Source organism: Bison bison, unplaced genomic scaffold (genome assembly GCF_000754665.1).
Source record: "Bison bison bison isolate TAMUID 2011002044 unplaced genomic scaffold, Bison_UMD1.0 scf7180017864249, whole genome shotgun sequence".
Taxonomy (NCBI): domain Eukaryota; kingdom Metazoa; phylum Chordata; class Mammalia; order Artiodactyla; family Bovidae; genus Bison; species Bison bison.
Genome location: NW_011494821.1, coordinates 2103863 through 2115724, shown reverse-complemented (window position 1 = coordinate 2115724; position 11862 = coordinate 2103863). Strand labels below are relative to the sequence as shown.

General features: G+C 52.7%; 1 protein-coding gene across 1 annotated transcript in view; it reads right to left on the bottom strand.

The window, feature by feature from the left end:
• Positions 1 to 1284: 1284 nt before the first annotated feature.
• Positions 1285 to 11862, bottom strand: part of SMTNL2 (smoothelin-like 2) — a 21648-nt gene continuing 11070 nt past the window's right edge. Inside the window, exons 7-9 of the mRNA XM_010847450.1 lie at positions 10917 to 11034; positions 10477 to 10628; positions 1285 to 2299 (exon numbers count right to left, since the gene is read on the bottom strand). Of these exons, the coding sequence (XP_010845752.1) occupies positions 2173 to 2299; positions 10477 to 10628; positions 10917 to 11034 (397 nt within the window). The 3' untranslated portion in view covers positions 1285 to 2172. The remainder of the gene's footprint in view (positions 2300 to 10476; positions 10629 to 10916; positions 11035 to 11862) is intronic.

The following is an 11862-nucleotide window of genomic DNA, read 5'->3' as shown; positions in this document are numbered from 1 at the left end:
CCCTGGGAACCCTCAGGCTTTGTCTTGGAGGTAATCAAGTTTAAAACCCCTTAAAGCTTATGAGCCCTCATTTGCCCCTCCCCGCAAACCACAGACAAGAACATCATAGAACCCACTTTAAAAACACCTAGTCTCTTATGACTGAATGTGAGACGTGAGAAACACCATTGCTCAGTTTAAGAGGCGTTCTTCCTTTCTCCGGCAGGATCTGCTCTGTTTTATGTGCAGAGGTGCAAGGCCATGTCTGCCAATCAGGAGAGTTCCATTTAACATGTGCAAGGACTCAGTACGGTATAGGCATGCTTTTTATAGAGCCCCTGTGATCCCAGATTGGCTTTAGGTTTGAAACCCTAAGCTTCGGTATGAAAAAAGACCAGGCACAGTGTCTTTGCTAATAATAGGGCTCACCTTCTGGAGCTGGACAGGGGGTGGTTCCCACTGAGGGAGAACTCAAGAGGATGATATAAGCCTTCAGCCCGAACAAACAAACAGGGGCTTCCCTGGTGGCTCAGATGGTAAAGAATACACCTGCGATGCAGGAGACCCAGGTTCGATCCCTGGGTTGGGAAGATCCCCTGGAGAAAGCAATGGCTACCCACTCCAGTATTCTTGCCTGGAAAATCCTATGGACAGAAGATCCTGGCGGGCTACAGTCCATGGGGTTGCCAAGAGTCGGACACAACTGAGTGACTGAGTGGGGCAGCTCTGAACAAACAAATCTGCTAAGGCTATTTATCACCCAGCTGACAAGCTCTATCATGTTCTTCTCGACACCCACAAAGAGCTCTGACCCCCAAAACAGGGGACCACAGGTGACTCTGAGAAGGCACCCAGATACTGGTGGTTAGAACCCTCTGCATAAGCTAGAGACACATACTAGCTCCTTACAGGGAAATTCTCCAAGTTCATGGCTAAAATCCAACCCAGTTAGAAAATGCTTCTTGAATAAGAATAACCTAATAGCTGTGGCTTTATAGAATCTAAAGATGTCTTACTAAAAACCTAACAGTTTTTTTTTTTTTTTTTACAATCAAACAGCTGTGAAAATAAACCAGTGCCCTTCAATGGACACCCCCATGTGTGGGACCACCCCACCGCTGATCACAGATCTGTCAGTCAACTTCCAGGACACAGAACTGTAAGGGGGGGTACTTTCTGTCCACGCTCCTCCGATGATGTGGAGATGGGTGACCAACAGGCAAATGCAAAAAAAGCAAATGTGATTTCAACTTTCTGGGTGGTGATTTTGGTACAAAAAATTAAGCAGGGGGTTGGGGGGGTTGCGGTTTCAAGTAGATTTTTTTTTGGCATGTATGTGAAAGCTCTTATTCCCAGATGAAATAAAAAATCCCAAGCAAGGTGAGACACATCATTTTATGTACAAACAGTCAATGGTACAGATGGAGTTACTTTTTATAAATATCTGCAGCAAATCCCCTAAAAAAAAAAAAAAGCTGTGAATAAAAACCACCTCACAGCACCAAGGGCCTGTCCTTCCCTAAAAGTGTTAACTTCCCAAGAGCCTATTCTTAGCCAAACACTTGTGGGGCCCTCCTGGGAAGGACAGGACCAGGCGAGAGCCTTCCCCTCTCCCCAGAGAGCCGAGGTGACGTGTAGGTCATCTGCTGCCCAAGACCCCGGAGTGATTAACCGTTTCTTCCCAAGACTTTAGTCATCCTTTTCAAGCTGCTGATTATACATCTCTGTTTCCTGGCAGGGGCCCAGAGCAAGGGAGGAAAGGAACCTACAATAGTGGGGGGAAGTAGAAAACTCTGGCTATTCTGATAAAAAAAAGCAAACAACACTTTGTAATCAATGCAATGCTGTAAAGCCAATGGATCCAGTTCAGTAGAAGGAACACTGTGATTCAGGCTTCCGGAATCTACAGACAAGCATTTTTTTTTTTTTAAGGAAGAGAATTACTTAGCACCAATTTCTCTCTCTCCAGTAATACTTCCTTTTCCTCGGAGCCCTTGGCTGTAATGAGTCGGAGCGCAGTTCAGTGGTACTTTTCATCAGTAATGCAGCCGGGCAGGTGGGGGGGCGCAGTCACTCGGCACAAACAGCGCCCTCACACCACTATGCAGCTCTGCTCAAGGGGGCCTCCTGACTCGGGGACACCGGCGGCCTCACCGTCTTCTCTGGGGGATGGCTCTCCAGCCCCAAGGGGCTTCACTCAAAGCGGCGCAGGTGGTTGTACAGAGACTGGACGTAGGTGAAGACGCACATGGGGTCCGGCTTGCGGCCCATCACCATCATGTCCTCCACCTCAATGAGGCGCTCGCAGTTGGCCAGGTTCCTGAAACACAGACACCCCATCAGAATGTCAGCCCCAGCCAGCAGCCAGCATCACTGCTGGGGAACACAGCTCAGCCCAGAGCTGGAGGCTCCTGAGTGCCCCCCAGTAGGGAATTCACATTACCCCACAAGAGTTTGTGGAGTTACTCTCTCTAATGCAGTGTTTCCCGAACTCCCACATGGAGGAAGCACCCTTCCAACTCGTGTTTTGACTTGACTGTTGTATTTCAGTCTCTCAGTCATGTCCAACTCTGTGACCCCGTGGACTGTAGCCTGCCAGGCTCCTGAGTCCATGGTATTCTCCAGGCAAGAATACTGGAGTGGCTTGCCATTTCCTTCTCCAGGGCATCTTCCCAAACCAGGGATTGAACCTGCACCTTCTGCATTGGCAGGTGGATTCGTTACCACTGAGCTACCAGAAAAGCCGCTTTAGCTAACTAGTGAGTGAGTGAAAGTCACTCAGCTGTGTCCGATTCTTTTCGACCCCATGGACTGTAGCCCACCAGGCTCCTCTGTCCGTGGGATTCTCCTGGCAAGAATATTGGAGTGGGTTGCCATTCCCTTCTCCAGGGGATCTTCACAACCCAGGGATTAAACTGGGATCTCCTACATTGCAGGCAGATTCTTTACCATCTGAGCCACCTGGGAGACCCAACTAAACTTACTTTAAATTTTCAGTGAAATTCAATTTCCCTTTCAGGTTTCACTAAATATTAAGTTCTGCTAAAAAAAATTTCAGTTTTTATTAATTTAGTCAAATTTATATGAATCAAAATGGTTTTATTGATAAACATCTAGCTCTGAAATTAAATTTCACTAAAAAAATCCAATGTCTATCAGCAGTGTATGGAGAATCAGCATAGACTATGAAAATAAATGTAAAATGAATCAGGTAAAAAATAAATCTACCTATATGCCTCCTAAAACAGTCTTTAACCTTTTTTTTAAAACCATAACCCATAGTTAGAGATCTTTCATGATTCAGCATACACATACCTGTATGAGGAAATAAAGTTTCACAAAAATATTGACCCTTTCTACTATTCATATTTTCTCTAGATTTCATCTTTCACTCCCCACTTCTTTTTTCAATTTTTTTAATGCTGGTCATGAGCCATTAAGGGGCTTCCCAGGTGGCTCAGTGGTAAACAATCCACCTGCCAATGCAGGAGATGCAGGCCCCTGAGTCTGGAAGATCCCCTGGAGGAGAAAATGGCAACCCACTCAAGTATTCTTGCCTGGAAAATCCCATGGGCAGAGGAGCCTGGTGGGCTACAGTCCATGGGGTCGCAAAGAGTCAGACACGACTAAGCATGCATACAAGGGTCACAACAACTCAAAGGTTTAAAAATTGCTTAAAATCATCTTGAGAGCCTCTCTCAACCCTGCCCTAGGCCTCATGCTCTGGGAAATACTGGTTTAACTTCTGGCCCACTGGGGTAGAAGAATGTGGAAACTGGGGCCTTTCACTGGGCTGGAAGAAAAGCCGTTCCCTCCATTGTTCCCAGCTGAGGGTGGGAACCGAAGGTACGGGCTTCAGGGTCTCGTGGGGATGAGCATGTACCTAGGAGTAATGGCAGGGGTCCTCTGTGACGCCCAGCACAGCCCCTCTCCCACCCTGCACCGGACGTGGCCAGACCCAGAAGGCCCAAAAGCAACTGCACTCGGTCCAGTCATCAGTGTCCTTCCTTCAGCAACTGTGTGCCCTCTTGTTCCAGGGTCCCTGGTCTTTTTGCCCCCATATATGAGGGGCTGGATGAACCACAAGCTGGAATCAAGATTGCTGGGAGAACTATTAATAACCTCAGATATGCTGATGACACCACCTGTATGGCAGAAAGCGAAGAACTAAAGAGCCTGTTGATGAAAGTGAAAGAGGAGAGTGAAAAAGTTGGCTTAAAACTCAACATTCAGAAAACTAAGATCATGGCATCTGGTCTGATCACTTCATGACAAATAGATGGGGAAACAGTGAGACTATTTTTCGGGGCTCCAAAATCACTGCAGATTGTGAATGCAGCCATGAAACTAAAAGACTCTTGTTCCTTGGAAGAAAAGCTATGACCAACCGAGACAGCATGTTAAAAAGCAGAGACATTACTTTGCCAACAAAGGTCTGTCTAGTCAAAGCTATGGTTTTTCCAGTAGTTATGTGTGGATGTGAGAGTTGGACCACAAAGGAAGCTGAGCGCTGAAGAGTTGATGCTTTTGAACTGTGGTATTGGAGAAGACTCTTGAGAGTCTCTTGGACTGCAAGGAGATTCAACCAGTCCATCCTAAAGGAAATCAGTCCTGAATATTCATTGGAAAGACTGTTGCTGAAGCTGAAACTCCAATACTTTGGCCACCTGATTCGAAGAACTGACTCATAAGAAAAGACCCTGATGCTGGGAAAGATTGAAGGCGGGAGGAGAAGGGGATGACAAAGGATGAGATGGTTGGATGGCATCACGGACTCGATGGGCAAGAGTTTGTGCAAGCTCCGGGAGTTGGTGAAGGACAGGGAAGCCTGGCGTGCTGCAGTCCATGGGGTCCCAAAGAGTCAGACACGATGGAGTGACTGAACTGAACTGATATATGTGTCAGCATTCACACTCCAGCTGCACCCTTCCTAGCTACATGATTTGAGCAGGACACAACTTCTTGGGGCCTCAGTTTCCCCATCTGGAATAACAGCCACTTCACAGGGCGGTGGGAGGGATTAATGAGCGAATCACATAAAGCAGTTTGAGTGGCGTCTGGCATGGAGAGTTCAGTAACTGTGAGTGGTGATCACTGTTGCTGTTTGTATTGTAATGGTTCTCTCTAAACATCAGAGCAGGTCCTCAGGGGAAAGTGGCCGGAACTGGAACTCTAAAGAGCTGGGTTCAGCTCTTGGCTCTGCTCATTGCTCCAGCCTTCTGTGCCAATTCCTGGGGGTGGGGTAGAAATCAGCTTCCCACTGCCGCTCCCCTTCCAGGCAGGCTTGTTCACGCCCAGTACCCCGAGAGCTTTCTACCAGTCCCTACCGGCTCCCTGGCTTGCTTGCTCCAAAGACAAGCTGTGTAACATCAGCACGGGCCGTTCTTTGGTGCTGGCCTGATACCAGGCCTCAGATCAGAAACCAAATGTCAGGGTGAAACAGAGACACCTGTTCTGGATCCCACTGCTGCGTCCCCCTGGGTTTGGAGTGAGCAGCTAGTAAAGAAATCTGATGGGTTCATGGGGTGGCGAGTGCTTCTGGACTGATGAGCGGGCACCCTTGTTCCCCAGGATGGGCCAGGGTGGGGCTCAGTGTCAAGGGGGTTGGCGCTCTGACAAGAGTGTGCATGCAACAGTGCTTTGTTGAAAATCTGAGTTCCTGGGGAGGCCTTCAACCTGACTCCACCTCTCTGAGCTATCAGGTAGCATCTGAAGCCTTTTCCTCACCTGCAGCACAAGGATTCTCTCTCTCCCCCTCCCTCCCAGGGCTGCAGTCAGAGGATGCCAAGTGTTGTGCCCAGGTATCACCTCTGACAGCAGTGACCTCAGTAGTCAGTCCCTCCAGGAAATGTGGGCACCATTCAAACCCTAAACCTCAACCTTGGAAGAGAACTGAAATCCCATCCTCCAAACACCAAGCCCCTGGTGGAGGCCCTGCCTCGGCTGTGCTCACATCCAGGTCCAGGGAAGGGGCCCTAACTTCCTTCAAGGATGGTTCCAATTGCCCTGCTCTGACCATGGCAGGCTCTGACCATGAGGAAGTTCCTCCTCGCATTTCTTATGCTATTTTGCCTCTAAGTCCTTTCTACCTATTGTCCCCACAAGGCTATTCTCAGTCTAACTTTTTTCCCCACAGAAGAGCCTTTCGCATGTTGGAAGAAAATCTTTTGTCTTTTTTTTGGTTGCTCTGGGTCTTCATTGCAGCTTGCGGGCTTTCTCCAGTCGTGGTGCTACGATTACTTGCCCTGTGGCACATGGGATTCCAGTTCCCCAAATAGGGATCAAAACCATGTCCCCACGTTGGAAGACAGACTCTTAGCCACTGGATCACCAGGAAAGTCCCAGGAGAAAATCTTAATATCCACATCTTTCCCTACAACTAAACACGTCTGCTTCCTTCACCATGCCCACAGTGGGTACCTGGGACCTCTGCCCTGAGCTGGTGGTTCTGGTTTCTCTCTAGCCCTCTTCATGGAAGAGCACCGAGAATCGTTGGCATGTTCTGAGTTTTGTCCAACCTGTGCTTCATTCTAGAGGCTGCGCTGGGCCTCCCAGTAAGGACATCCCTGCCCCTGCCCAGGGTGGCCCTCAGGATGGGCACTAAGGTCTGAACCTGTCATCACCCTCTACCCCCCAGACAGGAAGCCATGGGCAAGATGCTGGCTTCCCCAGCAAAGAACCAAGGGACTGAGCCACATCCATCTTGTCCCCACCCCACCAGCCATGACAGTAACGACAAGATTCCTCTTGTAGCTGTGGACATAGCTCCTTGGGACGGGATGTGAGCAAAGGAAAACGATGATGCACTCTGACTTTTATAAAAACATTACAGTCTCAAAATAGTAGGGGCCCTGATTGCCTTTTAAGTGAAAACATGACTGCTTTTGTGAAAATAATACAAGCTTGTTTTAAACAGTTGGAGCGGCATGGAACAACAGTCCCAAGGAAAAAGTACAGATCATTTCAAATGTCACTGCACAGCGAGAACCAGAGTTACCCTCTGCCTACTACCAACTTTAGATGGATTTACTCAGCCCAACCTTGTTTGGAGTTAAGAAAGGGTCAGAGGGTTTTCTCCTATTACTTTCTATTGTGATCTTCAGTACCTACAGGGCTGTCAGGGAAATGGAGGAGGTGTGTGAGGGGCTATTTTTATTTGTTTAAGCCTTTTCTAAATGCAGCCTGGGATGCCAGGGCTTGACTACAGCCCCTATCTGGTTTTTCAGACACATGGGCACTACAAATAGCCTGGAAGCTCCTCAGCTGGGCCGTAACCTGAGAGCAGGGCACATTCTCCGCAGGGCAAGGGGGAGCCTCAGGCACAGGGCCCGGGCCGGGCTTGCACAACGCCTGGAGATACGGGGGGCAGAGCGCAGGGGGTCACACACCCGTAATACGGGCCGGTCCTCCCGCTTTCCAAGCCCTGAGCACCTGTCCAATAAGAGGAGCTCACTGAGCTGTCAGCACCGCATCACTCACACAGATTAGGCCCCGGGAAGCTCCGGGGAGGCAAGTTATTGGGAGAGGGGCACACAAACCCCTCTCACTCCCCAGGTTCTAGAGGTGTGTGCTTTTAAGACCCCTTGCTCACTGAAGGGTCTGGAAACATCTTCCTGATGTCAGGGAGCCCTGACCCTGCCGCTTTCCCTCCTCTGGTCGCCCCATGGTGCCCGCCGCAGCCTGCCTGTCTTACGTCCCTCCTGCTGCCCCCGTGGTCTCCGATGGCTTCTCATAGCTCTGTGGGTCTGCTTGGCTTCTGCTATCTAACCTCAGCATCTGTTAAGATGCTGATAATCAGTATTCTCCTGGAGGTCTCCCTGTGTTTTCTTTGCAGCTTTTTTCTTTTGTATCATTATTATTTTTTTAGTTTATTTTTCTCAGCTTAAAAAAAATATTTATTTATGGCTGTGCTGGGTCTTCATTGCCGTGCGGGCTTTCTCTGGCTGCGGTGAGAGGGGCTACTCTCTAGCTGTGGTGCACGGGCTTCCCACTGTGTGGCTTCTCTTGCTGCGGAGCACAGGCTCTAGGCGCCCGAGCTTCAGTCGTTGCAGCCCGTGGGCTTCAGTAGTTGTGGCTCGTGGGCTCTAGAGTGCAGGCTCAGTACCTCTGGCCCACAGGCTTAGCTGCTCCACAGAATGTGGAATCTTCCCGGACCAGGGATTGAACCCTCGTTCCCAACACTGGCAGGCGGATTTCTTAACCTCTGGACCACCAGGGAAGTCTCGCTTTCCAGCTTTTCTAACCAACTTATTGTCCAGGAAACTAGGTGAGCCAAGCTGCCGTCCTCCCAGGAGGCCTTGGGTGGGCAGGCCCACCCCATAGCTTGCTCCCCCAGGTACCTGGGAGGTGATATCCCAGATGACTCATGGGGGGAGGCACCTTCCTCCCCCTCAGGCCTACTGTAGTTGCCCCTCCCCTACCTCTCGAGTCAGCAGAAAAGCAAGAACTCATCTCAGGGGCCCACAGACCATCCTCCCCTCCCCAGCCGGCCTGAAACAGGCTCAGGCCACAGGGAGGCAAGGCCAATTTTTACCTTGTTGTCTTCTCTGGGTAGGAGAGAGGCAAAACCTGGAGCAGGCTCCCCCTACTCCCGCCCCTGATTTGGGAATAGAAGAAACATCTGGTTGGAGTCTGCAGGCGCTGTGAGCTCAAACCTCGTGCTGAGCCACGAATCTCTCTGGCTCCGGCTGCCAAGGGAAGCTGTGTTCCCTGAGAGCTGGGGTGCAGGGCCACCATCCCAGGGCCCCCCCTCTTTCCTGCACAAGCCCAGCCTAGTCCAGGGCTTAGGGTGACCAAGGCAGCCAGGGCATGAGCTGGCATGGCCTGGCCCCCTGAACGCGATGGGTCAGCCAAGGGTAGCCTCACGCAGCGTGGGTGGGACTTGGGGTGCCTACATCAGAGGTCCGGGCCCTGCACCCTCTGACCATGTGCTGTTTTGACAGCCACCCTTTCTAGGCTTGCAAACAGCTGGATCTCCTCCTGGGGAGACGCCCCCTTCCCAACATGGAGCTGTTACACTTGGCTTTCCTTCAGCATCGTCTGGACTCAGTTGTGTAACACACTCCGTCCAGAGCTGTTTCTGCAATTAGGATGACAGCTAATCCCAAGCAGCCAAGAAAGGAATGACTTTCAAAGTATACAAGGGGTTCTTGTGACCCCAAGGGGGCCGAGGGGCCACGCACGTCATCTGGGACAACACAATGGGGCGACACTGGCGGGCCGAGCGATCATGCTCAGGTTCTCCGATCTGTCCCCCAGGGCGAGACCCTCGGTACTGGGCTCCGGGATGTAACCTGTGAGCTGCAACTCCTCCAGCCAGGCTCGGGGCCAGGGTGTGGGGGCTGGAACAGACTGAGGGGGGCAGGCAAGGCAGTAGGGGGGGCACCTCCTGGACACGGGTACCAGGGCTGCAGACAAGACACGGAAGGGGCCAGGCACGCCGGATGGTGGAGGCTCACCCCCCAGGCACAAAGGAGGGCGGGTAGGAGAGAATGATAAATGTTCCCTCCAGGAAACTCGGGCTCCGGGAGGCCTTACTGCCCTCCAACCCTCCTCCCCTTAATTCCCAGCATCAGGCAGCCCTCAATACCCTCATCTCTACCCCCGTGCCTGCCCTGGATAGGGGTGGGGGACTCGATGGATTGTGGCAACAGCTCCCCCGCCCTCTGCCTCTGTGTTCAACACACAGGAGGCCCTGGGGTGAGGCAGGAGGAGGGGGAAGGCAGGGTATTTATTCCCTAACCCTTCCTGACCGGTCATTGTGAGCTGGTCGCACCCACCCACTGCCCCAAAGCACGGCTCTACTAGCCAGCCCTCTGCGTCTGTGTAGAGCTGCTCTCCCCAGCCCGAGGGTATCGCAGGACACCTGGCTTCTTCCCACTTCAGCCCACTCATTTACAAGGAATCCCTTTGTTAAACTCTCCTGCCTACTCAATTTGAACGCACCCCCGCCAACCCGCCACCAGAGCCCTGACTGATACACCCCTTTGCCACTCTCCTGACGCCCTGGGGTAGCCCTCAATCTATAACCAAATCCCAAGCTCCCCAGCACCTCCTGACCCCAGAATCACCCCTCACCCCCTCCTCTCCCTACGTGAAAGTCGCTCAGTCGTGTCCAACTCTTTTGCAACCCCATGGACTGTAGCCCACCAGGCTCCTCTGTCCATGGAACTGAATTCTCCAGGCAAGAATACTGAAGTGGGTTGCCATTCCCTTCTCCAGGGGATCCTCCGGACCTAGGGATCAAGCCCAGGTCTCCTGCACTACAGGCAGATTCTTTACCCTCTCAGCCACCAGGGAAGCCCCTCCTCTCTCTATGAGCACATCTTAAGAAGGTAGGCAATTTTATAATCAACGCTTTTGATCACATTTAGGGGAGCAAAATGGACCCACTGGAGAAGTCTGAAATGTCCCCCAGGCAGATATTACTCAATTTCCTGCTGTTCGGCAGCTGGGGCTTGGCCAAAGCAACCATGCCTTCCGACCCCCCAGACTCACTCGGCCATGGTGAAGGCCAGCTCGAAGTTCTGCCGCCGCTGTGTGGGGCTCAGCGCGTTGTAGTCAAAGGCGTCAGGGAAGAAGGAGTGCACTAGGGCACAGAAGGCCATCCCGTCGCTCCAGCTGGAGGAGAAGTTCTGCAGGTCCACGTGCTGCGAGGCCAAGGCAGGGGGATGAGGTGGAGAGGGGGTACGGTGCCGGCTTCAGCTCCCCCACCTGACTCGACCCCACGGTCCTCCCAGCCACTCCCCAGGCAACCATCCATCCAGCTCAGTAATAAGTGCCCATGCTTGCTGGACTCCCAGCTGGGGACCCATCGGGAGGGCATGGTTTCTCCAGCTCCTACCCCTCCGTCCAACCCTGGGGTTCCTGGAACGACAGCTGGGGATGATGCCCACTCCAGCCTCTGGTCGGGGTCCCAGCGGCCCAGCCGGGCTCACCTGGTAGCCAAGTGTTTTGCTGCGGCACCACTCGAGCAGGATCTGCTTGATGCTGCTGGCACTGGCCACGCCGAAGCTCTGCGAGCGCTTCAGCTTCGCCCGTGTCTCGCCCTTCCCCCTGCGGACAGAGGGCAGGCCTGCTGGGTGGGGGCTGCGGGGCAGGGGTTGGGGGCTGCCCCTCAGCTGCCATCTCCTCGGAGACCATGCTTCACCTGCTCACTCAGGTAGCACGCAACCTCCCAACCCCACACCCACGTCCAGGCAGGAGCCGTGCATCCCAGAGCACAGCCTGCCTCGATGGGATCTGACAGACCAGCCCTGCTTCTAGCCTCTGGGCTGCCTTTTACTCACCACGCTGGTGATCTGGGGGCAGAGGGCCTAAGCCCACCCGGCCCGTGCTCTTCCCCTCTGCCTGGAGCATCTGCTCCACTTCCCTTCATCCCACCCTCCTCTGAGCCTCCCTCTTGGGCTGCCCTCCCTGACGGCTCTTTCCTAGCCCAGAGGGATAGTTTTCTCCTCTGGGTCCTATGGACACTCCTTGATGGCCAAGATCAGGTGTCAGGGTCAGTGGGACACTTCCTGGGTCTGTCCCCCTCACTAAAGTCAGAGCCTTGAGAGCTGGGACTTGGGGTGGGGTTATCATCAGACAGACCTGGGCCTACCATTCAAGCAGTAGGCGTTAATATCACCAGAGGAAGGAAGGATGGATAAATTGCAAAGTTGGACTTGATCTCTAAGGGGGTGGGGTTGGGGTGTTGAAGGGGCTGGTGGGCCCTGGGTCTCGCTGTGTCACCTCCCAGCTCCTACTGGGAACCCCAGGGACTGCCCTCTGGTCTCCCCTGTCACGCCCTGAAACCAACTTCTCCAGTTGGGTGAGGAATGTGGGCGTGAGGGTGGCCAGGGGCCCCTCTGGAATGCAGGGAGGGGGCTGGGCTCTCACCAGGCC